This window comes from Aureobasidium namibiae (genome assembly GCF_000721765.1).
Source record: "Aureobasidium namibiae CBS 147.97 unplaced genomic scaffold scaffold_2, whole genome shotgun sequence".
Classification (NCBI taxonomy): Eukaryota; Fungi; Ascomycota; class Dothideomycetes; order Dothideales; family Saccotheciaceae; genus Aureobasidium; species Aureobasidium namibiae.
The window spans coordinates 2127587-2152980 of NW_013581207.1; the positions used below are offsets into that span (position 1 = coordinate 2127587).

Below are 25394 nucleotides of genomic sequence, written 5' to 3' on the forward strand. Positions count from 1 at the left end.
CCGAAAAGCCTTCGCTATCCCGCGTGCAGAGTACTCAGCTCCGCGACCTCGAATCACAGGACCATGTCCTGCGTTACCAAGTCCCTGTTCAAATCGCTCGAGCCGATGTTGGTCTGATCATTGTCGACTCGGTAGCAGCCAACTTCCGTGCAGAGTTCGACCGTGTTGGCGCAAACTCGTCGGATGCTTTGGCTCGACGTAGTCTACAGCTAACACAACTCGGTGCTCACCTGCGTGACCTGGCTCGTTCTCACAATGTCGCGGTTGTGGTTGCCAACCAGGTCCTCGATCGATTTGGCCCTGTCGCCTCTCTCTTCGATGCTACCGCGACGCCTCTATCGCAGAATTCTGTCGCTACCCAAGTCTCGAGTGCCAACAACAATACCGCTGCCCTCCCACCGCCCTCACAACAATCGCCGTTACTTCTGTCCACGAACGACCCTTTGTCGTTAGACCACCAACAACGCTTCTTTACAGGATGGGGCGATCGTCGTTTCATGCGCGACCTCAAAACGCCTTCGTTAGGCTTAACTTGGACAAATCAGTTGTCAGCTCGCGTTGTGCTACTCAAACAACCTATACTCAAACCTCAAGACTACCTGTTAGGACCAGGCATGGACATCGTTGGTTGGAGGCGTCACCTCAAAGTTGCTTTCTCCGCTTGGTCGCGTGATGACAATGGTACAGACGGTGTCGAGTTTGAGGTTTGCGAGGAAGGCATTAGATCGAAGAAGCCGGATGATAACACAGGCACATCCGACGAAGCATGAGGAACATGAGAAACATGACACGATTTACGACTGAACGGCAAACAGGACGCCCAGACGTGCTGGTCTAGGATAAAGAGGTAGAATGATTCATCCACGTCAAAGTTGAGAAGAGTGAAACAAGGCCATAAATTCAAGAGTGCGTCGGTGTGCGGCAGAGAGATATTTCTTCCAGATGGCAACTCTGCTGTCTGTGTTCACTCTGTGAGTTCAGACAGCAAGTTCAACAGAGAAAGGTGACACTTGCTTCCAACTTCTTCACTTTGCGAAACTCTCTCGCTACCTCCTCACTGAGACCTTGTCTCTCACTCCAACATTTCCACTTATCCGTTCACACTGCCATGTGCAACTGATCTTCCATAACACTAAGCGTTTGATTACATTGTTTTCAACGTCACCACCCTCATCGCCATGATCAATCCGCCTCTAGCTCGGTCTTCAATCTCACTCCCATCCAGGAGTAAGCCTGTCAACGATGCCAACATGGATGCGCTACCTCTAGAACTCAAGCAGCGTATCTGTAGCTTCCTGACACCAAAAGACCTCAAGCCGCTCAGACTCACCTCCCAGATCTTTACCACGGCAGCCGAACGCTACTTCATCAACCGCTTCTTCCTGTTCAACTACCCGGACAGTATTCTCGCACTTGGCGAGATTGTTGAGCATGAAGTTTTTAGCAAGTACCTTACCGCAATAGTTTGCGACACTTCAACGCTCAAAGTATACCCAAGCTATGAGGATTGTCGGCCTGCGCCGCCGCCGCCTTCTTGGGACGATTACTGTCCAGAAACTCTGCTTCTCAACGATACGGAAAGCTATGCTCCAACGACCGGACAAGTCGTGCAACGTGCACAACAGGAATATCAGGTTGCTTTCAAAGATTGGGAGGCGAAGATAAGGAACAAAGAGGCTCGCCGGGACTGGTACCAAGCAGTGGTATACAAGAACCCAGGTGAAGCACATCATCTCAGAGTAACATCGACACTTCGGAAAGCGTTCGAAAAATGTCCACAACTCCGCAATCTTGTTCTCTCCAGCCATCATACGTCAATTGTCGAGCAGAGAAGATTCGACATGCTGGGCATGGTTGCACATGGCATTCGTGATATGCCTTGTTGGTTCGGGTATCTCATCAAGATCTCGGGATCCCTATTGCAGCTCAATCCTCTTACCCTGCTATGCACTGGCTTCGAGGGACAGCCTGCTGATCAATCAGATCTTGCACTACCAAACCTAAAGCACCTTCGAATCAACTATTTGTCCAGCGAGCTCTTGTACGGGAATGAGTCGACCAATTGTGCTCTCATCCTTCGTGGCGCAAAATCGCTTGAGACACTGAGTCTCGCACTTCCCGAGCACGAAATCACCGACATCATCGAATCACTTCGATCGGACTATCTTCGAGTTTGTCTTCTCCGCTTTCGTAGGATTCAAGGCAGTACCTTGGCCGAAGTTCTTCTCCACCACGCCCCGTCACTGCAGCGACTTGGACTTTCTCACGGATCTGCTTTTGATGGCTGGTTACCGGTTTTCAAGTATGTCGCTGGTAGATTGCCGGCACTTCGACGTGTGCAGCTCCAACACTTGAAGGAGAATTCGTATGCCAATATGACACCAGAAAGCGCCCAGAAAGCCGGACGTTTTATCGTATTCGGAGGCTCAGTTCCTGTGCTCCAATTCAAGAGAGGTTATGGGGGAGCGGACTTCTGGTCTAAGTCTGACAGAGAAATTGATGATGATGGCCCGCAACAGAGCGAGCCCTCGCCCGGCCTCTGGCAGGACTATGAAAGCATGGCGGTCGAGGGTTGGGACGGGGATTCATGGTTGCAAGCCTATGAAGATCGTGCACTCAGCACTGCTATTTCGCAAAGAAGGTTGGATGGAGGAAGACCAGAAGAAGGCCCTGCAAGCTGACAATGTCAACCACCAGTGCCCATCGGCTTTCATTTTCAGAGAATGCATACTGTTGCTTTCTGCGGAACGAACACGGACGAAATCTTAACATTATCACACCGATTCAAAGTGAGAATGCAAAACGTGACCACAGCCATGATCTTCGATCCTTTCCGTTAAATGTTGATCCGCCATACCAAGTCCACCCACATTTCTCTGTAGTCTTCCATCCAGCAGACCTCAAGCAGTCAGACTAACAGCTTGATCCTTGAACTCCCCCAAATCCGCAGGCTTGACTCCCTTTTCAAACAACCAATTACCAACATCCTTACGGTCAATTGTCCGTCCCAGAGCAGGATTACTCTCAAGTCCATACCTAACCTTCGCCACGCCCACACCATTCCCATCCATCAACAGCGTTGGCCTTACAATAGTAAACTCGCCGACCGTCCTCTCAGCAGCAGGCTTCTGTCGTTGCGCACAAACAAGTTCTTCCATGACTCGCTTGTCGACGTGCGGGATATGGAGAAACCAGTGATAGAGAGGGACGTAGAGCAGAGGTACATCTCGAGGACCATTTGTGATGCCGGTGGTAGAGATGACGAGTAATCTCGGCTTTGTCGCAGCTTTAAGATCATCCAGTGCAGATAAAAGTGTTGCCATCGCTGTGCGGCAGACTTCTATATCGTCCAGTGTCACGGGCATGATATGTAATCTCAACTTTGGCGCTGCACCGACTCCGAAGACAATCGTGTCGACGATACCGGTGGGAGTTTGGAGGAGAGACTTGATGGAGTCGATGTCTTTGGCATTGCCTTGAATGATTTCGAGGTTGGCGAGTAAGGTCTCAGAGAGGCCTTGAGTGGAGAGGGAAGTGGTGAGTTTGGAGGGTGTGCGGGCGAGTGCGCGGCAGGTGTAGCCTTCTTTGAGGGCGGCGATGAGACAAGCACCTGCACATCCACCTGTTGCGCCTAGGAAAGCAATGGTTCGGGTCATGATTGCTGAAGATGGAGTGGTAATGGGGAAGAAAGTGTTTAGGTACAGGTAGATGTACGAGCCTGAATATGCACCTTTGCGATGGCTTTATACTCTGTACCCACGGGACTTCACCGCAGCGGTGGTGTCAGGATATGTTGCTGCCTGACACAGCCTGAGTGGAAGGACAAGGTCAAATCTTACTGTGGCTTGAAGGATCACGGACAACGTGTTCTTTCCAATGAGGGGCCTGCAATTTTCGGAACTTATCTTGTCAATAGCATACGAGAATCGTTCTGAAGACAGAATACATGTAGACCATACTCAATCTGATGTTCTCGAAAGGAGCGAGCCAGCTGGTTGCTCGCGCAAGAGATAGATTGGGACCAACTGCCGAGGATGAGCCTCAAACCTGGCTAAAGGCACTCGACTGTGGATCAGGTCACACAGCCCTTGCATGTCGCAACAAGAAGATTGGTCGATTTGGAAGGGCGGAGGAAGGAGTGCGTGATAAGCTCACAAGATGGATTAATGGCGCATGGCTGGTATCAGTGAGTATAAAGTTTCTGCGGCACAACAACAAGGACGGGTGTTGATTAGTGCAGGTTGTTTACAAGTGGGTCTCCCGGACAGTAAATAGAGGCGGACGGGACGACGGTTCAACGGCGATACAATCATGATAAGAAAGATAAACCCCGCCGTTGCAACAACAGAGAGCTGCATCTTTTTACCACTTTACTTTCTTGTATAGCTTTGCAGCAACATCTTACAGTAGCATGTCTTTCTTGGAACTTCCCCTAGAGCTTCGTCTCATTATCTACGAACATGCAGCGGTCGAGGGGGCAGCCGTGACGATTGGAGTTTGCGAGCTGACGGGCAAGGGTGCTGACATTGTTCACCGAGTCTATGGCGATGAACGCGCTCCTCTGCCAGGCCTCCCACCGAACCACGAGCCCGCCGTCATATCAACCTACTCATCGCGTCTCCTCTCCGTCTCAGATCCTGCCCGCGTCGATGCGTCCTCAGCATCAAGTCCAGCTTTACATCATTCAACCTTGTCTTCGCTCCTACTGCTGAATCACCAAACCAATGCCGAGTTGAGCACTCACTTCCGACCAAAGAACAACAAAGACACCAGTCTCTTCGTACAATACCCACTTGGTCTGCACGTCTTCAAGACAAAATGTCCCGACTTGATACAGCACGCTCGTAGCATCCATATCGCCGGCAGCTGCCCCAAGCCCACATCCCAGTCAGACCTCGATCACTTGGATCAGCTGGCAGGTCTCGTGTCTACAACTCTGGCCAAGTCCCCACGGTTCCCCATCGAAAAGCTCGAAGCTCGCATCTATTTCCCAGGCGAGAATTCATATCCCCGCGTGTGGGACGACTCCAGTCCTGCTTCTGTCATCTTGCGCAACGTCTGCGGAGGTTTCATCGACATGGAGGTCGCAAGAGGAAGACACGGCACTGGCGTCTACGTCTCAGTACGATCCCACCCGGACAACAAGAGGGTCATATCCACAGTCTGGAGGAGGCTGGTTGAGGGAGACCATGGTCAGCCCAGCTGTGGTGACTGGGCTGTCGACAAGCAGTGGCCTGAGTGGAACTCTGAGTTTACGCCCTCATCACCCTTGCCCTGATTTGTCTTGCGATGAGACATGTTCGCGATAGACGCTGGCGTCTACGACTCGAGCTTGTCCAATATCACTCTCTACGAACAAATAATCTCTCCACGCTTTCCTGACTATTCCTATCTGGGTGAAAAAAGCTTGTGTTACAGCCTCGCGGCGAGGCGCAGAGAAGGCCTCAAACCAACTGTAGGAAGCCATGGCACGACTATAAAAGCAAACTATGATCGTTGCATCCAACTCCAGCTCCATTTTTCCTCCATGCTTGATCAACACACTCCAGAGTATCTCAACTAGACATTTGACGGGTTCAACGACACGATCTCGCTCAACCTTCAAACATCACCCAAGAGCCGCAGGGCCACTATCAAGTCCAACGACGACATCCCCAGCCAAAAGTTCTCCGGGACTTTGTCACCGCTCACGATGCACCCCATCTATCAAACAGACAGAGTGGATGATCTCTGCCATCCCATCGAATATGGAGACTGCCCAAATCCAGAGCCTGTCGACATTGTTCTTCCTCCATCACCAACAACAAGCAACTCACCAGACACCTCATCGAGTCCTGACGATGAAAGGCCTCTCAAGATGAAGACTCTGATGAAGGAATACTCCGAAGCAAGAGACTCAGAACGACCACCACCAGTCATTCCCTCTACAGAACCTCATCGTAGTGCAAAGAAGAACACCTGGTTGCTCAAGCTTTGCATAAAGATGATTTCGAAGCTGAACCCCAAGAGGACAAGCGAGAATTGCAAGAAGCCCAGACATAGCAAGAAGAGGGACAGATCTTCGAGTCGCAGAATGAGAGATGGCGAAGGTGAATACACTAACCCTGGAGTGACGCAACCATTCTTTATGGATCCCATCTTTGGAGGGGCAGCCCTTGGTGGAGCAGCCTTTGGGGGTGCAGCCTTTACAGGGGCAGGGCCAGCCTGTGCAAATTCTTGTGGTAACGCTTGCGGTTGTTAGAACGATAGAGTAATGGCGCAATGAGATAATTTGTCTTCTGACAGAGCCCACAGACTGGTTGCGAATTACAGAGGGACCGGTAAGTCGCCACATTAACCTCATCCCCACGTGGCTAATTGCCTCAGTCGAAGGCCGGGTGACCAGGTAGTCTGATATAGCAAAAGAGTATACGTACATTCTTTGATTCACCTCTACATATATATTGCGGTATGTTGCAGCTCTCTTCTTCCAACCGTGTTACCACCAAGTCATGTCTTTGTCACTACCGCCTCAGGGTGACAGCCAGCAAGTCATGTCTTCAATATCACCGCCTCAGATTGACATTGTCATACCCTCGGGAAGCGTGTCGCATGAGTTCGAGTCGTGGCCCACTCCAACTGAAAACTCTTCTGCGGTAGTCGCGGCAGAGCCGATACCCCAAGTCGTGACGGATCTGACCACAAAGCAAGTTGCAGCAGAGTCAACCACAGATCAGGTTTCAATAAAGTCTACACCAGACCAAGTCACAACAGAGTCGGCCACAGATCGAATTGCAGCAAAGATGCTCTCAAAAGAAGTCACAGCAATATCGTTCCCCGACCAAGCCGCAATCAAGTCGATCCAAAATCAAGTCACGACAGAACCAACCCCAGTTCAGATCGCAACAAAGCCGGCCCCAGACCATGTAGACTCATCTGAACACTGTGGCTTTTCTGTAAAACGAAGCTTCCCCAAGCGCTTCCAGAAAATCCTGGTCACGACCCGCTTGAAGAGACGCAAGCCTAAAGCGCGGATGCCAATAGACCAGTCAGACGAAGAACCGAGACAGCCAGAAGCACCGGGGTCGCCAGACGAATCAGACGAGCCTCCAAGGATCCCGGGTCCAAGAGGGCGAAGTATAGCCTCAAAGATACCATCTCACATAAAACTATCCTCGCTGCACGATGACGGCCAAGGCTGCTGGACAGATGAGTTCGGATACATTTACCGCAGCGGTATCGATATGTCCATCTCGCATCTCAGTCTTGGCGAGGAGAGTAGGGTTCCTCGTGCTCCCGATGTACCAGATGATCGTGTAGACTCGAGGATCCCTGCAGGCTCGTTGGGGGCTGCAGGTGGATTCTCCGAGAAACAAGATCTAAGGGATGATGGAGCTCCTGGTCGTGCACCTCGCGTCTCCGAGGACGAACACCGACAAGCTATTCTTGAGGACCAGCGTGTATTCGAGCTCGAAGCCATAGAAGCTGTCCTTGAAAGCCATGATGTATCGGGAGATGGAGTAGTCGATATCGGCGTTAATGACAGCAACGATGCTGAGAGCAGTTGTTGTGATGCTGGAGGTTGCTGCAGTGATACAGGCGATGAGTGATGCTTTAAATTCTGCAAGTCTCCGGCAGACCACAAAGGCCTATGGAAGATTCAGATAGTAGAATGAACAGATATCGAAAATGACATTGATGATATTCAAGTCGACAGCGGTGATCAGCATGAGCGGAGAAGGTGAATGTAACGATCTAAGATGATCTCGAGCTCAGCTTTGTTGCAACCAACTGATCTCCGCGGCCTAACGACCATTGTAAAGACCGTCAAGCATCTATAGATGTTCGAGTATACGATCATCGTCATCACTGATGGACGTGTATGGAATTGATCTTGGAAAGCGACGCTTCGCAGTGGGACAGATATTGTTCGGCCGAGCAAGCTCAGTAAACTCCGAAACGGCAACAACGGCACACAACCTTCGATCCTACAGAGCGATTACAGCCTCCACCTAATATACTTATGTAGAATCTCCATCTGAGGCACCATCTAGACATTTGACATATTTCGCCTGGTCGTGTCGATTGTCGACAACGTACAGCTAGTTGCAGTCGGAACTTTCGCTCACATACCAGCGCACTACATCGTGACCCGCGGGATTAGTGACGCGTCAAGATAGCATCCCCAAACAGCAATTCACGCGTACATGATCAGAAGAGCTCCATGTTCAGCACACCAAGACCATGCTTGCTAAAATCAGAGAGGAGTTCGGAGTAGAGACGCTGCTCGCTGCTCCACGAGATGTGCATCTCATCCTCCTTATGAGATGCCTCCGCATGTTTGCCTACGGATCGACCACATTGGTCCTGGCCCTCCACCTTTCCGCCCTCCACAACTCGGACACCCTCATTGGAGTTTTCATGTCACTGACACTCGTTGGCGACGTCTTCATCTCCTTGCTTCTCACCTTTGTCGCCGATTCCCTGGGTCGACGCAAGATCATTCTTCTGGGATCGATGACCATGGCGCTCAGTGGTGTTGTCTTTGCGACCCAGACTCGCTTTTCCATTCTTCTGGTTGCTGCAGTCATCGGTGTGATCTCGCCAAGCGGTAACGAGATTGGTCCCTTCCGTGCAGTCGAAGAATCTACCCTCGCTCACTTGACTCCTGCTGCTCAGCGCAGTGATGTTTTTGCTTGGTATGTTGTTGTCGGCACTTTCGGCACCAGTATCGGCGCCCTGCTGGCTGGATGGCTGGCCACGAGCCTGGGAGCCGCTGAGGGAAATGCTTTGGGCAGCTATCAAGTAATCTTCTGGTTGTACGCGTTACTAGGCTGTGCCAAAGCTGGTATCTCATTGCTCCTCAGCGATGCTTGCGAACTCGAGGCTGTGGCGCAGAAGCCCAGTGCTGAAGTCGGTGATGCCGAAGAAGCAGAGACCTTCATTCAACAGCCTCGGTCGAATGCTTCAACGCCGAAACCATCAAGCAAATGGGCATTCACTCAAATCAGTCCTTCCTCTCGTAAAACACTTCTCAAACTTGCAGGTCTATTCAGCATTGACAGCCTGGCTTCTGGAATGGCATCCATATCTTTGACTACCTACTTCTTAGCCACAAAGTTCGGCTCGGCACCCTCATCTCTGGGCACGATTATGGCCTTTGCTTCTCTCATGTCGAGCATTGGCAATATTGCTGCATCCAGTGTCTCCAAACGTATCGGGTTCATCTACACCATGGTGTTCACGCACTTGCCTTCCGCCATTTTCCTTGCCATGATGCCGGCACCGCACTCTCTAGCTTTGACGGTCTTCTTCATTGTTGCGAGGGCGACGTTGGCATCAATGGACCAAGCGCCCAAAGCTGCATTCTTGTCTGCAGTCGTGCTGCCAGCTGAGCGTACGGCTGTGATGGGCACATTGAACACCGTCAAGACGGCAGCACAGAGCGCAGGCCCATTGCTCACAGGTGCTCTTGCGCAGAACAAACACTTTGGTGTTGCGTTTGTCATGGCTGGATGCATGAAGGCGGGATACGATCTGGGGCTTTTGCATTGGTTCGCTGAGAGCAAAATGAGAGGAAGCTCTGCTGATGATGCTAGGGATAGAGCAAGGCAGGAAGAGGATGAGGAAGGGCAGGAGCTTAGATGAAGAGGTATAGAAGTGGAGCTTGGAGCACGAAAGATTTTGTTATGATTTTATGAATCAAAATTGATGTTGATCGTATTATGGAGACTGGAGGCGATGCGGATGTGCTTTATGTGATCAGTCGATTGAGGTTCAAGGTCAAGTCTCTGTGTCCTACAATTTACTCTTCCCAGCCTTGATCAGATGCAAATTTACCGGAGTGATGGCCTTGCCTTCGAGCAGAGCTCCCAATACGTTCTTGTAACACAACTCTTCAAACCCAATATGTGTATCGATGGTCCCACCAGCTGTGTGTGCCGTCAAGGTTGCCTGTTTCAGCCCGCACAGCTCCTTGTTGACATGCGGTTCGTTCTCAAACACATCCAAACCACATGCACTCAATTGGCCTGACTTGAGCGCTTCCACAAGGTCGGCCTCGTTGACCAGAGGACCACGTGCGATGTTAATGAGTCGACTTCCTCGCTTGAACTTCTTGAACTTTTCAGCCGTGAAGAGTTGCTTACCAGAAAATGGTGTTGCAACGATGATGCAATCGGCAGCTCCCAACATCTCATCAAGAGTATCGTAGAAAGAAGCACCTACCGCCTCTTCCACAGATTTTGGTTTGCGGAAAAGGTCGTGGTAGGCAATCTTCATGTTCAATCCGAGATGAGCCTTTTGAGCAATTCTGTACCCAATGTTGCCTAGACCGACGATACCTAGTATCCTACCAGCAGGGTTTATGGCTGTTGTTGGAGAGTTTTTGTGGGCGTCGAAGAGCTCGTCTGGGTTTCCTGAGCGAGCGGCGATCTGTGACCAGGCGAGGTTGCGGAAGGTGGAGATGATGAGGAAGAGGGCGGAGTCGGCCACTGAGTCTGAAGAAGCTGCTGCGCCGTTGCAATAGACGATTCCTAGACGTACGGTCAGCACAACATTACACATAAGGAAGGCCCCGGAATAATGCTTACCTTTTTCAGCAAGAATGTCGGTGTCCACCCAGTCGAAGCCTGCACCAGCAGAGCCATAGACCTTGACGCTGTCAGGAAGCAAAGAGATCAGCTCTCGGTCGGTTCTTCCCATTTCTCCTCCAGTATTCCAGAATGGCCGCATGATGGCTACAAAGTTGCCCCATCGCTTTTCCCTAAGGGCTTGGAGGAAGGCGGGACGTTCGCGTTCTGCCGCTGAAGGACGAATGATTGTGAAGTTTGTTTCGAGCTTCTTGTATAGATTTGCATGCCAGCGAGGTGGATCGCCTAGGTGAAGGATTGAGAGTTTGGGAGACATTGTATGTGTACTGTTCTATCAAGTCCTGTGTGTCTTTACAATCGTTCACGCGAGATTGCAAGATCGAGATTATGGCTGAGCTTGAGAGCGATAGTTCAAGCGATTACCTACACGGGAGTATATAGTAGCTATGTGATCCATCTCTGGACTATGATTTCCGAGATGTGGTGGTGCAAAGAGCGGAGTTGTGGTGTAAGGTGGATTCCATCGGCGTTTGATTCAATCGCCGACGCCTGCCATTTTCGTGGAGATAAAGCAGCGGTTCTCGGAGTCCACCACCAAGAAATACTTCCTAGTTGGGTCAGTCACCTGTATCTTGAAAATGGACATGTACACTCGGTGGCTGCGATGCGGTTCATGTTTTTGGCCATGCACTAACAGTCCTCAGACCGCAGCAACAACCGAAATGCTGAGTATTCGGTGGTTGTCGTGTAGCCACAAGCAATCAATACAGTGTTGAAGTGATGAAGATGTTTTATTCGTACGGCTTCGCAAGGCGCGTCGAGCCTCGTAGTCGGATAGATGGAACCTATGTTTTTGAATGCCTTCCCATATAACGCCAGCGCTGAAACAGACCCATTCATGCTTTTGCAGATCATTTGGCAATGTCCATTTCCCGGGCAGGACGTTCGTACTCGTACTCGATCTCTCTCTTGGGACCCTTTGAGCCTGCCTTCTTTGATTTTGTGTTCGGTGCAGGCTTCTTCTTCTTGAGGGCTGCAAGCTTTCTGGCCAGCTCCTTGTCGTCTGCTTCGGATCCACTCTCGTCGTCCTCATCGTCTTCCTCGTCCTCATCAGAGTCGGCCTCCTGTTCACTGCCGAGCCAGTCTTCCAGGTCATCCATATCGTCGTCGCTCTCCTCGACATCACTGACGTACTCGACATCAGGACCCTCCTCCTCTTGCTCATATTCGTACTCCTCCTCGTCTTCGTCAATACCTTCGTCAAGGTCTTCGTCGCGGGTAGCCTCGCCACCACGCTCAAGAGTGCGCATGACACGCTTCCAGATGTTCTCGTCGACGTTGAGGGGCTGTTCGCCATAAGCACCGCTCCTCAGTCTCTCGACCAATTCTCTTTCGATGGCGCGCTCGATCTTTGCGGCTGACTCGGCCTTGCGCTCACGGGTCTGTTCTCTTCTGCGGATCTTGGGAGCGAGTCTGGGCACCAGCTGTTCTCCGAGTCTCTCCTCTTCACGGGCCAATTTTTGCATGCGGACTCTGACTTGAGTCAAACGAGTGAGACGTTGCTTGTTCTTGTGTACCAGAAACTTGGGCCAGTACTTGAGGCGATCGTCTACTTGCTCAAGCGCCTTGGAGTAGTTGCTGCTGAGACGAATCTTCTCCCACCATTTGCTGGGCATGTGTGCGCGTTCGATGGTCTTGATGTAGAGGTACAGACGCTGTGTTTGCGGGTCGGCGCGGATGGTAGCATAGCGAGAGTTGGCGAGGGGACATGATTGACGGTTGCAAAGACCGGTGACGTTGTGTTCGTTACGGCAGAAGTTCTGTTCCTTGGTTGTCCTGAGAGCAAGTCAGTCGGAGTCGAAGTGCACCGTATGGGCATGTTTCGTACTTGAGCTTGAAAGAGCAGAACTGCTGGTTAATAACCTGCCAAACGATTTCGTCCGAGGCCATCTTATCGTTCGTATATCACTGATCGGGTTCGATGTATATCTGAAATCCAGGAAGAGTGGCGAGAAGTGCAAGTTCTCAGTGATGCGACTACGACAGTCGAATATAGTAGATGCTGGAAGACAAATGGCTAAGCGGAATCGCGTTAACAAGTCGCAAGCGCCGCCGTGACTTTTTTCTGAGCAGAACTTGATTGCCAGCGTCGAGATTCTTGGCTGCTGACCGCCTTCGGCCCGGCCCGACATGCCCAAGCCGAGCATCCGCCATGGTCAGCACGCCCATGCCTCCTGATTTTCTGTCTCTGCCCGACATCACAACTATTCATCACAACAACTGAATGCTTGCAGCGGATGAGGCTTGCCAGGAGCTCATTGTCACTTGCTGTCACGCGCCCATCATGTCTCTCCTCAACGGCTAAGCTTGGCTCATTGGCTGTATTACTAGCCACGCCAATTGCAACCAATACCAACCAATCTGTAGCGTCAAATATCCGACGCTCTTGGGTTTTCTCAAGACATCAAAGTAGCATTCCTGAGTTTTCGACTAGATTCTACGGTGATCCGACCATATATGCTTTGTCAACTGCTCCTGGTCGAGCTGCCATTGCCATCATTCGCATCTCTGGCCCAGCATGCAATCATGTCTACAGAAGCCTTTGCCCTGGACAGAAGCCTTTAAAGCCTCGTTACGCTTCTGTGCGCACCCTGTATCGTCCTGGGGCCAAACCCACGCCTGATAACCTCTTGGACTCTAGTGCTCTGCTTCTCTATTTTCCAGCTCCGAACACAGTCACTGGAGAGGATCTTCTCGAACTGCATGTGCATGGAGGTACCGCTGTTGTGCGAGCTGTCTTGTCTGCCATTCCACAGTGTTCGCCTACTATGGGAGCTATTCGCTACGCAGAGGCTGGCGAGTTCACTAGGAGAGCTTTCATGAATGATCGTCTGGACTTGACTCAGGTCGAAGCTCTGGGAGACACTCTCTCTGCAAACACTGAGCAGCAGCGTCGTTTGTCGGTCCGCGGCACCACCAACAATCTGTCTCTTCGTTATGAATCTTGGCGCCAGATGCTTCTTGCAGCCAGAGGTGAGCTTGAAGCTCTAATAGACTTCTCCGAGGACCAGCACTTCGACGAATCGCCAGCTGAACTGGCCTCTTCCGTTGCCGGCCAAGTCCAGGATCTGGTTCTTCTGATCGACACACATCGTCGCAATGCGATGCGTGGTGAGCTGCTCAGAAACGGTATTGCCATCAGCTTGCTCGGTGCTCCCAACGCTGGCAAAAGCAGTCTGCTCAACCGTATTGTGGGCCGCGAAGCTGCTATCGTCAGCCAGGAAGCAGGAACTACCCGAGATGTGGTCGAAGTGGGGATTGACCTGGGTGGCTACCTCTGCCGCTTAGGCGACACTGCAGGCTTGAGAAGTGCCGTTCTTGCGACCGCCGAAGCTCGAAGGGAGCACATGCAGGAGAAGATAAGCATGATCGAGAAGGAGGGCATGAGACGCGCTAAGCAGAGAGCTATCGAGAGCGACGTTGTCATTGTTGTCTTGTCTCTGGAGCTCGAAGGCAAGAACGTAGTCTTGAGACCAGATCCGGAGGTCACCGACACTGCTGCCGAGCTCGCGAAACAAAAGTCAAATGTGCTGGTCGTGCTAAACAAGGTCGATTTGCTTTCGGGCCACGCATCAGAGCTAGAAAACTATAGACGGCAGGTCGCCGATGCACTCCCACATGTCAGACTCGAGAACATTTTTGCCATCTCCTGCAAGGATGCAGATTTATCAACTTCACCAGATGCTGGGCATATTCCGACTTTCCTCTCTGGCCTCATTCGGCAATTCGAAGACATGACTTCGGCTGTCGCAGCTACAGATGACGACACAGATCCCTCTGTTTGGCAAGAGTCGCTAGGAGCGACTGAACGCCACAGACTTCTCCTCGACGAATGCCAGTTTCATCTTGAGCAATTCCTTGGTCATGTCGAGGCAGGAACCCGGCCCGCTGGAGACTCCAATCTGGAAGAACAGGATGTCGACATTGTCCTTGCCGCAGAGAACCTGCGCGATGCTGCAACCTGTCTTGCTAGAATCACCGGCAAGGGTGAAGCCGGAGATGTTGAAGAAGTACTCGGTGTTGTGTTCGAGAAGTTTTGCGTTGGCAAATGAAACTCAAGATTGAGCACGACTGTACTATGCAAACGATATGCGAAGGACCTGCTTTGACGATTATGTAGTCTCAACCTGGAAATTATTTACAAGCCATCCGTGTCCGCTACAACAGTGCACACCCGTCTTCCTCTATTAGCGCCTGTACTGCCACCACCTTCCTCCACTTATGCCGTCTCAGAACATAGGAAACTGTCGATATGATGTTGTTGATGTCGTGGCAGACCATGCGTCTATGTCTATATCGAAGTATATCCAGCACGAACGCCTCCCAATGCAACAAGCGAATGTACAAGATCGAAAGACAGCCCATTAAACGCCATGTGTAATGCAATTTCGTGTCTTCAGCAAGATGACCAGCATCATGCCTGAATCGAGAGGGAGGATATTTATTGGTGATGATAGCTCTAGTTGTAGCCACCTCTGCCCTCGTCGGCGGCAGAACGGGCAGAGCGGACGGTCAAGCTGGAGGGATTGCTGGGTCTGCTGATACCGCTGGTCTTGACATCGCGGTTGTAACCCCCGCGGCCGAGAGTGGGGAGTGAGATGCGGTTGTAGCCACCGCGGCCCATGATTGCTTGGGTTTGCATGTCGATGATGAGATTGTTGTTGTTGTTGTTGTTGTTGTTGTTGTTGTTGTTGTTGTTGTTGTTGTTGTTGTTGTTGTTGTTGTTGTTGTTGGAGATATGGAGTCTTTGAGTTTTGGAGATGGTGGTGATGAGAAAGTTGAGAAGAAGAGGTTTTGCTGGTCTCTGTATATCCTTGAAAGTCCGTATGTAATGATTGTGATGATAGAAGAGGAAACTTGGACTGTTGGTAGACACATATATACCTTCTTTGCCTTTGTTCAACATACCAACCGTAACACTGGCATTTATCAACGTGGTGTCTGCTCTCGATATCGGCTTCCCCATCTGGATGTGCACTGCCTACAACAAATCTCGCAAAAAGATGGATAGAGTAAGAAAAAGGCCTGCCTTTCCATGCTCACAGTCATCGGGATAACCTCAGACATGGTATCCCAGCGGTTCGGCATCTGCCACAGCCTCAGGTCATGGTGTGGTCGCAGGTAAGGACGGCTCAAGATAAAGCATAGTAGGAACGACCCGATAGGACGATAATTCGAGTAAGGTGCTGACTGACACGAAATAGACCGTCAATAATGGCTATTTTTGAGCATGTCTACCAAGGAGTGACTCGCTTCCCCATCGGGTGTCGCGGAGGGATGACTTCCGTGCTATGCAACGTGCTTTACCATTCTATCAGCCTCATGCAGGTACGCTCTGATTTCTTGCCTACTGAGGAACGGAATGCGACATTCCTCATGGATATACAGGACAAAGTGGCAAGGCTATCTTTGGGATACATGCAGCCCTATGCACTATACACGTGGATGACCGTGGATCTGACATGCAGTAATCATCCTCGCTATGTGGCTTGTTCAGCTCGCTGGCAGGCACCACCTACGTATATCTTCCTTTTCTGGGAAAGCTTCATTGTCTTCCAAACCCGAGAATCCGAGTATTGCAATGTGTATCAAACGCCTTCCCGTCTTGGCCTCCTTATTGTCTGTAGACCATGCTTGATGTCTTCAGGGATAAGTCCATTCACAACGACCCGACATCTGCTTGCCTGTGTATGGCTCGTTCCCTGGGATGCTTCCGAGCAGAGAGCAACACCAACTGTCTGTGAAATGCAACGCTTGAGTCAGAATGGATTCTGCAACATGATTGCTACGAGTGCATCCCGAAAGTGCACTCTCCAGACCAATATCAAGCTTCACAGACAGGCACAATATCGTGGGCACAAGTACCTCCACGCCACGATTAGGCGTCCTAGCGCCAGGTAGCTGGGTTAGTGGTCAGCACATCCTCCCCGTGTGCTAAATTTTGTCACTACCACCTGCTCTCGTTCCAGCGACAAGGCGGAACTGAAGCTATCACAATACATAGTTGTTTCTAGACGACAGCCACTGAGAGCCCCTGATATCATGGTTTCCTCATGGGCGCTCTGTGGATGCTTCCTTTCCATTAGGAGGACTGTGCATCTATAGTTGTCGGCGTGCCAGAATTCTGCACACGGGGAGAATGGTTTTGGTAGTTGGGTCGTACAGTCCGATGCTTATCTGTCGACATGTCGGACCCTGAGCGTTTTCCGCTTTACACAAAAGGTCGTTCATTTCCTTTGGTGGCCTTTTTGAGAGGATTTGTTCAGCTGGTCTAGACTTCGGCCATCAAGCCTGTTTGTGAGGCTATGGTAGCGCGAGTCTTGACTGCTGTCAATCTTCCGAATCGGCAGCTGCTATGCCAACACTTACGATACATCATCTCTGTCCGAACGACGTGTTGTGGTGCTTCTTGTCGACTCAGCACGTCTAGATCATTTTAGTGGTTCGGCATCTAGCGTCCAGCGCTGCTATCGAGAGGTGAGAATCGAGTGTTCGGCGGTTCCACCTCTTTCGAAAAGCTCTAACGATTCGATGATCCCAAGGTCGATGTCACCCTGTGCATATAGACATCGCTGACATGCTCCGGAAAGCGGACCGTATTGCCGATGCCTGACCGCTATCGGCACGAAAGGGCAAGTGCTGAGGGTCGGTAGAGTATGTCGACGCTCGATGCTCGTGACGGGGCATACGAGGGCTGGCATGGGGCTGTCCAGCTTTCTCCAAAAAGACCGCATGGCAGCCAGGTAGCATTCGGTCCTTCTCCGGATGTCCCGCATCTTACTTTATAATGGGGAAGCTGCCTTGTGGGTGGGGTTTCGCACTGGGACTGCGAAATCCTGGAGGCAGCTGCACCTATCACCAGGGACAACACCTGAAAGCATCTGGAGATGCCTTCCGCAGTAGTGCAATACGAACAGGAGCGAAGTACGGCCGTGGACGGTCTTTATATCGTCAGATGCCCATGCTCGGTGTGAGGGGCATGATGATTGAATGACTTGGCATTAGTTCATGTTTGCCGGCTAGAGAGCGACAGTGGGTCGGTTCGTCCTATTCAGTCACGCTGGCAGGGCACTCGAGAGGAGTAATTTCAGACTTGCCGACGGCCTTTCGCTGGTAGACCAGCAAAGTGGGTCGATGTCTCTGCGAGTTCGTGGGGATCGTTTTTACCCGGCAACGAGTCATGAGTGGGGACTCGCTGTCTGTGAAGGCCAAGGAAACCATCATGATCCTTCTGAAATCTTCTCACCATCCACGTTACCAAATTTACTGCAGTCTACCTCTTGTTGACGACTCAAGCTTTCCTTGTCGTGCTTAGATCAGTTCGTGGCTTTGATGGTACTTGATAATATATCTCGAGCTGTAGGCAAGATCGAAGAAACACTCCAAGTGGCTCAAAAAATTGTTTCCTTTCGTCGGCACGACCAGATCCAGAGTTTTCTGCAGCCAGAGTTCTTCGGCGACGATCCACAAATTCGAACGATCATCACCATCAGAATCGGTTGGCAAATATGAAGGAGAACTTTTTGTCGGATGCCGCCTCAGCCGACCGAGTGTTGTGTAGGTGTGGCTTAGTACGGCCCGCAACATCGGGAGGCAACGGGTTACTACGTAGGTGGCCTGCCCGACGATAGTCTTGGACTCTTGGATATCGCTGTGGTGTTGTTGCTATATACACAATGCAGATGATAGCAATTGGCGAAAGAGTATGAATTCGATCAGTTGATGGTCACTTCAAAACTTGCAACAACACAGCTCAACTGCCATGTCCGATGCCGATAATCCTTGCCAGACTTTGTCCGCATTCGCCATGGGGCCTCCAGTGGGGAGATGATCTTCATCCTGGGGCAGAGGCTGGAGACCATGCCCGTGCGCACTAAAAGTCAGGTATCCACGTCACATTGTTGCTTGAGCTTTTAAAATCGAGAGCCACGAAGTGTGGGTCAGGAAGGTGACCCGGATGAGGGCTGGTAAGACATGGATCTTCCAGAGACAGAGTAGCCACTTATAAAAGGGATTGGAGGTCCTCTGTCCAAGGTCCATCAGTAGCTCGCCTCTGAGGGACATTCACAATCATGCCTTCTCTTTCTTCGTATATTCTTGCTTCGGCCGGGGCCTCTCTAGTGAACGCACAGTTTGGTAACTTCGGTTCGCCATTTCCCAACACAACATATCCTGGATTCGAGTCGGAGAACCCTTACACCGTCGAGGGCTCCAGCAGTTTCCAATGGAGCCCTCCCAAGTACCCTAGTCCTTGGGGCGAGGGCTCTGGTGACTGGAAGGAGCCCTACGCAAAGGCTCGCGCCCTTGTTTCTCAATTGACCCTCGAGGAGAAGGTCAATCTTACTAGCGGCGTTGGAACTAGTGAGTATCCAGCTGTTCGAGATCTTGTGCCATACTGACTCTCGTCTAGACCAGGGCAACTGCGTTGGTCAGACCGGGTCCGTTCCTCGCATGGGAATCAATGGCCTCTGTCTCCAGGACTCTCCGGTTGGCGTTCGTCTCACCGATGGCAACTCCGTTTTCCCTGCTGGAGTCAATGTTGCAGCGACTTGGGATCGCGGACTTGCCTACGCTCGTGGACGTGCTATGGGTCAGGAGCATCACGGCAAAGGTGTCGATATGCAATTGGGCCCGGTAGCTGGTCCTCTTGGTCGTGCCCCAGCCGGTGGAAGAAACTGGGAGGGTTTCTCGCCTGACCCTTACCTTACCGGACTTATGTTCGCTGAGTCGATCAAGGGCATCCAGAGCGCTGGCGTCATGACCAGTGCCAAGCATTTTATCGCTTACGAGCAAGAACACTTCCGCCAGTCGCAGGAGGCCAAAAATTGGGGCTTCAATGTCACTGAGAGTGTCAGTGCTAACTTGGACGATGTTACTCTGCATGAATTGTACCTCTGGCCTTTCGCCGACGGCATCAGAGCAGGCGCCACCTCGATCATGTGCTCTTACAACCAGGTCAATGGATCCCAGGCTTGCCAAAACAGCTACATCCTCAACCACATCCTGAAGAACGAACTAGGTTTCGCTGGTTTTGTGGTCAGTGATTGGTATGGGACCCACTCTGGCGTGTCCAGTATCCTTGCTGGACTCGATATGAGTATGCCTGGTGATCCGGTACAGGAATTCGGCAACCATGGAGGTGCCATGTTTGGCTCCAACTTGACAATTGCTGTTCTCAACGGAACTGTTCCCCAATGGAGACTGGATGATGCTGCCGTTCGTATCCTTGCTTCATGGTACTTCGTTGGCCGTGACAAGAACCAGGTTCCTGTTTCATTCAACTCTTACTCCCTTGACACCTACGGTTACTCGCACAACGCCGTCGGTCAGGGCTACGGTTTGATCAACGAGCACGTCGATGTGCGTGCAGACCACAGCAAGCTCATTCGTGAGATCGGCTCTGCCTCTACCGTCCTTCTCAAGAACGTCAACAACGCTCTTCCCCTCACAGGCCAGGAAAAGTTCACCGCTGTCCTTGGCGAGGATGCTTTCGAGGACATCAACGGTCCTAACGGATTCACAGACAGAGCAGGAGATGAGGGTACTCTCGGTATGGCCTGGGGATCTGGCTCTGCCAACTTCCCCTACTTGATCAGCCCCAACACCGCCATTCAGAATGAAGTTGTTGGAAAGAATGGTGGCCTTTACCAGTCTCTCAGAAACAACTCCAACCTTGATCAGGCCTTCTCCCTGGCCAAGCAAGCTGAAGTGGCCATTGTTTTCGCAAACAGCGACTCGGGCGAGGGTTATCTCCAGGTTGATAACAACTTCGGTGACCGCAACAATCTCACTTTCTGGCAAGGAGCTGACGAGCTTGTCGCCAATGTCTCGGCTACTTGCAACAACACTATCCTCGTTATCCACTCTGTCGGCCCTGTATTGATCGAGGAATACGCCAGCAACCCCAACATCACCGCCATCTTGTGGGCTGGTGTTCCTGGAGAGCAGTCCGGCAACTCGATCGCTGACATCCTCTACGGCCGTGTCAACCCTGGTGCTAAGCTTCCCTTCACCATGGCTGCCAAGCGTTCTGACTACGGCACTGATGTCCTTTACACTCCTAACGACCAGATTCCCCAGACCAACTTCAAAGAGGGTATCTTCATCGACTACAGAGCTTTCGACAAGCAGGAAATTGAGCCTGTTTACGAGTTCGGATTCGGTCTCTCGTACACCAACTTCACCTACAGCGACATCAAGATCACCAAGCTGAACACCAGCGCTTATGTTCCTACCACTGGCATGACCCCTGCTGCTCAGACCTACGGCAACGTCAGCATGAACCCTGCTGACGCCGTCTTCCCTGGCAACTTCTCCCGCGTTCCTCTTTACCTCTACCCCTGGATCAATTCGACCAATCTCTCTTCTGCTGCTGGCGAGTCGCAGTACGCTCCCTACGGTGATAACAGCTTCCTCCCTGAGGGTGCCGTTGATTCTTCTCCTCAGCCCCGCCTTCCTGCCTCTGGTCCTTCCGGTGGTAACCCAATGCTGTGGGACGTCATCTACCGCGTCACTGCCCAGATCAAAAACGTCGGAAAGCTTGCCGGTGACGAGGTTCCTCAGCTCTACGTTTCCCTCGGTGGCCCCTACGATGCTCCCAAGATCCTCAGAGGTTTCGAGAGATTGAGCATCCAGCCCAACCAGACTGTCACTTTCTCCGCTGACATCATGAGAAGAGACATCATGAACTGGAACCCTGAGGCTCAGGACTGGTTCGTCAGCAACTACACCAAGAACGTGTATGTTGGCAGCAGTTCGAGAAACCTTCCTCTTACTGCTCAGCTCGCTTAAAGCGATGTGTCTTTTTTATGATCATGATAGACAAAAGATGATTGCTTTTTATTCAGATTAGAAAGATTAGTATATAATATAATCACGTTCTCACCACTCTCACGTTCTGATGCAATCTTGCTTTCTCGTGTCGAGTACTGACTACCGTGCGTTTCCATCAGTCCACGTCTTTCACGTGTTTGCACAGGAAGAGAGAATGCCGTGGAGACACTGATCATGATGTTCGTACGCTAGCCTTGCATTGTTTACTTAGAAACAGGCTCTGCTTCTGCGACCTTCTTGATGACTCTAGCCGGCGAACCCACAGCCACCGAGTATGCCGGTATGCTTTTTGTAACAACCGAGCTTGCTCCGATAGTACAGCCGTTGCCAATCGTGACGCCAGGCAGAATGCTGACATTTCCGCCAATCCAACAATCGTCCCCTATGAACACGGGCAACGCGAACTCGACACCATCACGGCGAGACTGTACATCAGTCTGATGAGTCGCGGATAGTATATTCACGCCAGGGCCAAACATGACCCGGTCGCCTATCTCCACCAAGCAACAATCGAGGATGGTCAACCTGGATTGATGTTAGCGTGACTTCTATTGCAAGGTCGAGCAGTTTACCGACCCGAAGTTTGAGTAGAAGTCATCACCGATGAGAATGTTGCAGCCATAGTCGACGTTCAAAGGCGGCTCAATGAAACTGTTCTTGCCAAGAGAGCCAAAGAATTGCTTCAGGATATCGGCGCGGCGCGACATCAATTCTTCTTCTGTCATTTCATCTGGAATAGGTGCATTGAATTGTGATGCGAGCTTGCGAGCACGGAAGCGGCCTGTCAAGAGTTCTGGGACGAAAGCATTGTAGCTATTGGAATTAGTAAATATGGTCTTAGGACGGTTGTTTGCTTGCAGTCAAAAGCAGAAAGGAAAGCGAAAAAGGTCAGCACTTACAGCATACCAGAGATCATTTTCTCATACTCCTCGCACCATGGTACATTGGCTAGGCCTTTGGCACGAGCGATGATGGCTTCGTTCTTGGATTTGGCGGGCTCCATATTTGAGATGATCGGAAAAAGTGAAGTGCAGAGATGAGGATACCGAATTTGAGAAGAGAGATGTGGATTGCAATGTTTTATAGTGAAGTATTGTTCTTAGGATGTACGTGTTCTTCTGTACGAGTTGATGTTTGGCGAAGCAATACCAAGAGAACAGGAAGGAAGTAAGGCTAGAGTGTCGGTCCGGGATAGGGCTAGGCATTCGTTAAGAACATATGCTTCTTCGCAATGTCGTTTGCAACAAGATGTTGACGGCGAGAAGCCTTTCAAATCTCCAAGGGATTCTGTTTCGCGACACTCTGCTCCAGTATGGATCGTGTTCAGAAGGGTTGCGGGACTTCAGCCACAGCGGAATGTCGTCCCGGCACTCCGCTTGTATGACTGTCGATCGAGGATGATGACCTGTGCCAAGTTGGCTCGTGACGAGGCAGCTGTCTGGTTACCATCATCCCACTACCATCCAGCTTCAAGGCATACTTCTGGTCTTCTTTGCTTCATGTCAAAGATTGAAGATGCAGCTCCGATGGATGAGGGTACGTCAAATGATGTAGGTGTCGACGATAGCGGAGCATATCGCGGGACAAACTCTCGTTTTCCCGCGCACGTGTTTCGAGCGTGGCCGCCAATTGCGTCTTCACTCGAATGGCTGGTCTATCACCGGGACCGACGGCTCTTCAAGTCGAGATTGCCACAGGTATGATGGTAGAGGCATTGAGTACATATGGACCTTCACCCAGCTCTGCACGGGATTTGGTTCTCCATCTCATTGTTCTTACCACAAGCGCTCATCATGGGTTTGCGTGAACTCTTCTTCCCCGCGGCCCTTTGTATAGGTGTTGTTAATGCCCAGAACATACCGTCTGGAGCAGTGTCTTCGCATGTTGCTTCCTCTGGCTTCCCAACCTCAGTCTTCTCGTCTTATTGGGTCAAGCCTGTCGCTACAGCAGAGCCACAGCCAGCTCTTTACGATCCAGTGTTGAACATCACCTTCCCTTTGAACCTGACTTCTCCTAACACAATCCCGCAAGAAGACAGAGATCCTGTTTTCTATGCACCTCCAATCGCCAACCTCACCTTGGCTGGCAAGCAAGCTGTACTCAAGAGCGTCATCTCGCAGGTCGAGGATATTGTTATTAGCGATCAGTTCACCACCAACTGCTCAAAATGTATCGCTGGTTTGACAGTAGCGAAGACTGCGGCTCAACTGGCACCTGAGCTGGTTCCTGATGCTATGGTATCACTTTGCAAGCAGTTCAAACTCCACAACAACGAGACCTGCGAGGAAGACTTTGAAGCCTCTACCTTCGGTGCCATCTGGACGCAAATTCTAGCCTTGGCCGATGTTTCTGGCCTGGACGGACAGTACATCTGCAACAGGATTTCCAGCAACTTCTGCTCTATGCCAAAGACCAGTCCGTTGAACACCACTGGACTCTTCCCCAAGCCAAAGCCGACCAACTACACTATCCTCAAGGCTAGTGGTAATCGCATCAAGGTACTTCACATGTCTGATATCCATTTGGATCCTCGTTACGCTGTCGGAAGTGAAGCCAACTGTACATCTGGGCTCTGTTGCCGCGCCAACAACTTCAACACTGCACTTCCTTCTGGTGAAATCTCACTTCCCGCGCCCTACTATGGTGACTTCCAATGTGACAGCCCTTATGGTTTGGTACTTGCAGCCCTGGACTCCATTGGTCCTCTCACCGGTACCTGCGAACAAAACCCGTTCGGGTTCAGCATCTACACTGGTGATCTGGTCAGTCATGAAAGCCAAAATGAACTCTCCAGAGAATATGTCGAGTATGCAGAGCTGTCAGTCTACGACATGCTCAAGAAGTTTATGGGCAAAGCACCCGTCTACGCTGTCCTCGGAAACCACGACACCAACCCTGAAGCCATCGATGCACCTCACAGTCTTCCGGGAGACCTCGGCATGCAGATGTCATGGAACTTCGATCACGTTGCCGGACTCTGGCATGAAGAAGGATGGCTCAACGCAACTGCTGCAAAGCAAGCTCGCTTGCACTACGGCGCTTACTCCGTCAAAACACCCCAAGGCCTGCGTATCATCACCTTCAACACCGATTTCTGGTACAAGTCCAACTTCTTGAACTTAATCGACACCCAAAATCCAGACAAGTCCGGTGTTTTCGCCTGGATGATCCAGGAGCTCCAAGCCGCCGAAGACGCTGGCGAGCGCGTGTGGATCTTGGGGCATGTGCTCAGTGGATTTGACGGCACGAACCCGATGCCCAACCCCACCAACCTTTTCTACCAAATCATCGACCGCTACTCTCCGCATGTAATCGCCAACGTGTTTTTCGGACACACGCACGAGGATTTTGCTTACGTGTGGTATGCCAACAACGGAACCAACCAGTCTTCTGGTAACGCCTTGACGACCGCGTGGGTAGGCCCCAGCATCACTCCCCTGACCAACGTCAACTCCGCTTTCCGCAGCTACTCCGTCGATACCGGTGACTGGAACGTCTATGAAGCGTATACTTATTACTCCGACGTCGAGACCTTCTCTGGTCTCAATACCACTGGCCCGACCTTCAAATTCGAATACAACACCAGGGATGCTTATGGTCCCAGTATCAATTGGCCTGCTGAGGCCCCTTTGAATGCTACATTCTGGCACGAGGTCTCTGAGCAGATTGCGAAGAACACGACACTGGCCAGTGTTTTCAACACATATCAAGGAAAGAGCAGTGTGATGAGTCCCAACTGTACCAACATTGCTTGTGCGCAGGCCAAAGCATGCTATATGCGTAGTGGTAGTGTGGCGCTGGGATCAAAGTGTCCCCAAGGGTATTGTTTTTTCTTTGCTGTCTTTTTTCTGTTTTGAGTATGATTTACTGACTTTGTGATAGATACGGTAGTGTGCAGAGTGCCTTCAAGCCAACCTCTTGATGCAACAG

At 51.2% G+C, this 25394-nt stretch overlaps 12 protein-coding genes across 12 annotated transcripts; 8 read left to right on the forward strand and 4 right to left on the reverse strand.

Moving 5' to 3' along the window:
- Window positions 1-1250: 1250 nt before the first annotated feature.
- Window positions 1251-2681, forward strand: M436DRAFT_60986 (uncharacterized protein; the record flags this gene model as incomplete). The annotated part of the gene is made up of 1 exon (XM_013575654.1): window positions 1251-2681. One exon carries the CDS (start codon window positions 1251-1253, stop codon window positions 2679-2681), a length of 1431 nt encoding a protein of 476 aa, XP_013431108.1.
- Window positions 2682-2900: 219 nt separating this feature from the next.
- On the reverse strand, window positions 2901-3656 carry M436DRAFT_78948 (uncharacterized protein; the record flags this gene model as incomplete). The annotated part of the gene is made up of 1 exon (XM_013576006.1): window positions 2901-3656. The coding sequence occupies one exon, from the start codon at window positions 3654-3656 to the stop codon at window positions 2901-2903; it is 756 nt and encodes a 251-aa protein (XP_013431460.1).
- Window positions 3657-4411: 755 nt separating this feature from the next.
- On the forward strand, window positions 4412-5278 carry M436DRAFT_60988 (uncharacterized protein; the record flags this gene model as incomplete). Its single annotated transcript, XM_013575655.1, has 1 exon — window positions 4412-5278. The coding sequence occupies one exon, from the start codon at window positions 4412-4414 to the stop codon at window positions 5276-5278; it is 867 nt and encodes a 288-aa protein (XP_013431109.1).
- A 414-nt stretch (window positions 5279-5692) lies between these two features.
- M436DRAFT_78950 (uncharacterized protein) lies at window positions 5693-6241 on the forward strand (the record flags this gene model as incomplete). Its single annotated transcript, XM_013576007.1, has 1 exon — window positions 5693-6241. The coding sequence occupies one exon, from the start codon at window positions 5693-5695 to the stop codon at window positions 6239-6241; it is 549 nt and encodes a 182-aa protein (XP_013431461.1).
- A 250-nt stretch (window positions 6242-6491) lies between these two features.
- On the forward strand, window positions 6492-7589 carry M436DRAFT_78951 (uncharacterized protein; the record flags this gene model as incomplete). The annotated part of the gene is made up of 1 exon (XM_013576008.1): window positions 6492-7589. One exon carries the CDS (start codon window positions 6492-6494, stop codon window positions 7587-7589), a length of 1098 nt encoding a protein of 365 aa, XP_013431462.1.
- Window positions 7590-8223: 634 nt separating this feature from the next.
- On the forward strand, window positions 8224-9627 carry M436DRAFT_70112 (MFS general substrate transporter; the record flags this gene model as incomplete). The annotated part of the gene is made up of 1 exon (XM_013575802.1): window positions 8224-9627. The coding sequence occupies one exon, from the start codon at window positions 8224-8226 to the stop codon at window positions 9625-9627; it is 1404 nt and encodes a 467-aa protein (XP_013431256.1).
- A 150-nt stretch (window positions 9628-9777) lies between these two features.
- Window positions 9778-10887, reverse strand: M436DRAFT_60991 (putative D-mandelate dehydrogenase; the record flags this gene model as incomplete). Its single annotated transcript, XM_013575656.1, has 2 exons — window positions 9778-10514; window positions 10572-10887. The coding sequence occupies 2 exons, from the start codon at window positions 10885-10887 to the stop codon at window positions 9778-9780; spliced, it is 1053 nt and encodes a 350-aa protein (XP_013431110.1).
- A 595-nt stretch (window positions 10888-11482) lies between these two features.
- M436DRAFT_37898 (Mak16 protein) lies at window positions 11483-12521 on the reverse strand (the record flags this gene model as incomplete). The annotated part of the gene is made up of 2 exons (XM_013575263.1): window positions 11483-12407; window positions 12460-12521. 2 exons carry the CDS (start codon window positions 12519-12521, stop codon window positions 11483-11485), a joined length of 987 nt encoding a protein of 328 aa, XP_013430717.1.
- A 262-nt stretch (window positions 12522-12783) lies between these two features.
- M436DRAFT_70115 (P-loop containing nucleoside triphosphate hydrolase protein) lies at window positions 12784-14683 on the forward strand (the record flags this gene model as incomplete). The annotated part of the gene is made up of 2 exons (XM_013575803.1): window positions 12784-12815; window positions 13045-14683. The coding sequence occupies 2 exons, from the start codon at window positions 12784-12786 to the stop codon at window positions 14681-14683; spliced, it is 1671 nt and encodes a 556-aa protein (XP_013431257.1).
- Window positions 14684-15090: 407 nt separating this feature from the next.
- M436DRAFT_60994 (uncharacterized protein) lies at window positions 15091-15698 on the reverse strand (the record flags this gene model as incomplete). Its single annotated transcript, XM_013575657.1, has 2 exons — window positions 15091-15612; window positions 15675-15698. 2 exons carry the CDS (start codon window positions 15696-15698, stop codon window positions 15091-15093), a joined length of 546 nt encoding a protein of 181 aa, XP_013431111.1.
- A 3005-nt stretch (window positions 15699-18703) lies between these two features.
- Window positions 18704-21422, forward strand: M436DRAFT_78957 (thermostable beta-glucosidase; the record flags this gene model as incomplete). Its single annotated transcript, XM_013576009.1, has 2 exons — window positions 18704-18992; window positions 19042-21422. 2 exons carry the CDS (start codon window positions 18704-18706, stop codon window positions 21420-21422), a joined length of 2670 nt encoding a protein of 889 aa, XP_013431463.1.
- A 1835-nt stretch (window positions 21423-23257) lies between these two features.
- On the forward strand, window positions 23258-25386 carry M436DRAFT_60997 (uncharacterized protein; the record flags this gene model as incomplete). The annotated part of the gene is made up of 2 exons (XM_013575658.1): window positions 23258-25284; window positions 25347-25386. 2 exons carry the CDS (start codon window positions 23258-23260, stop codon window positions 25384-25386), a joined length of 2067 nt encoding a protein of 688 aa, XP_013431112.1.
- Between the last annotated feature and the right edge of the window lie 8 nt (window positions 25387-25394).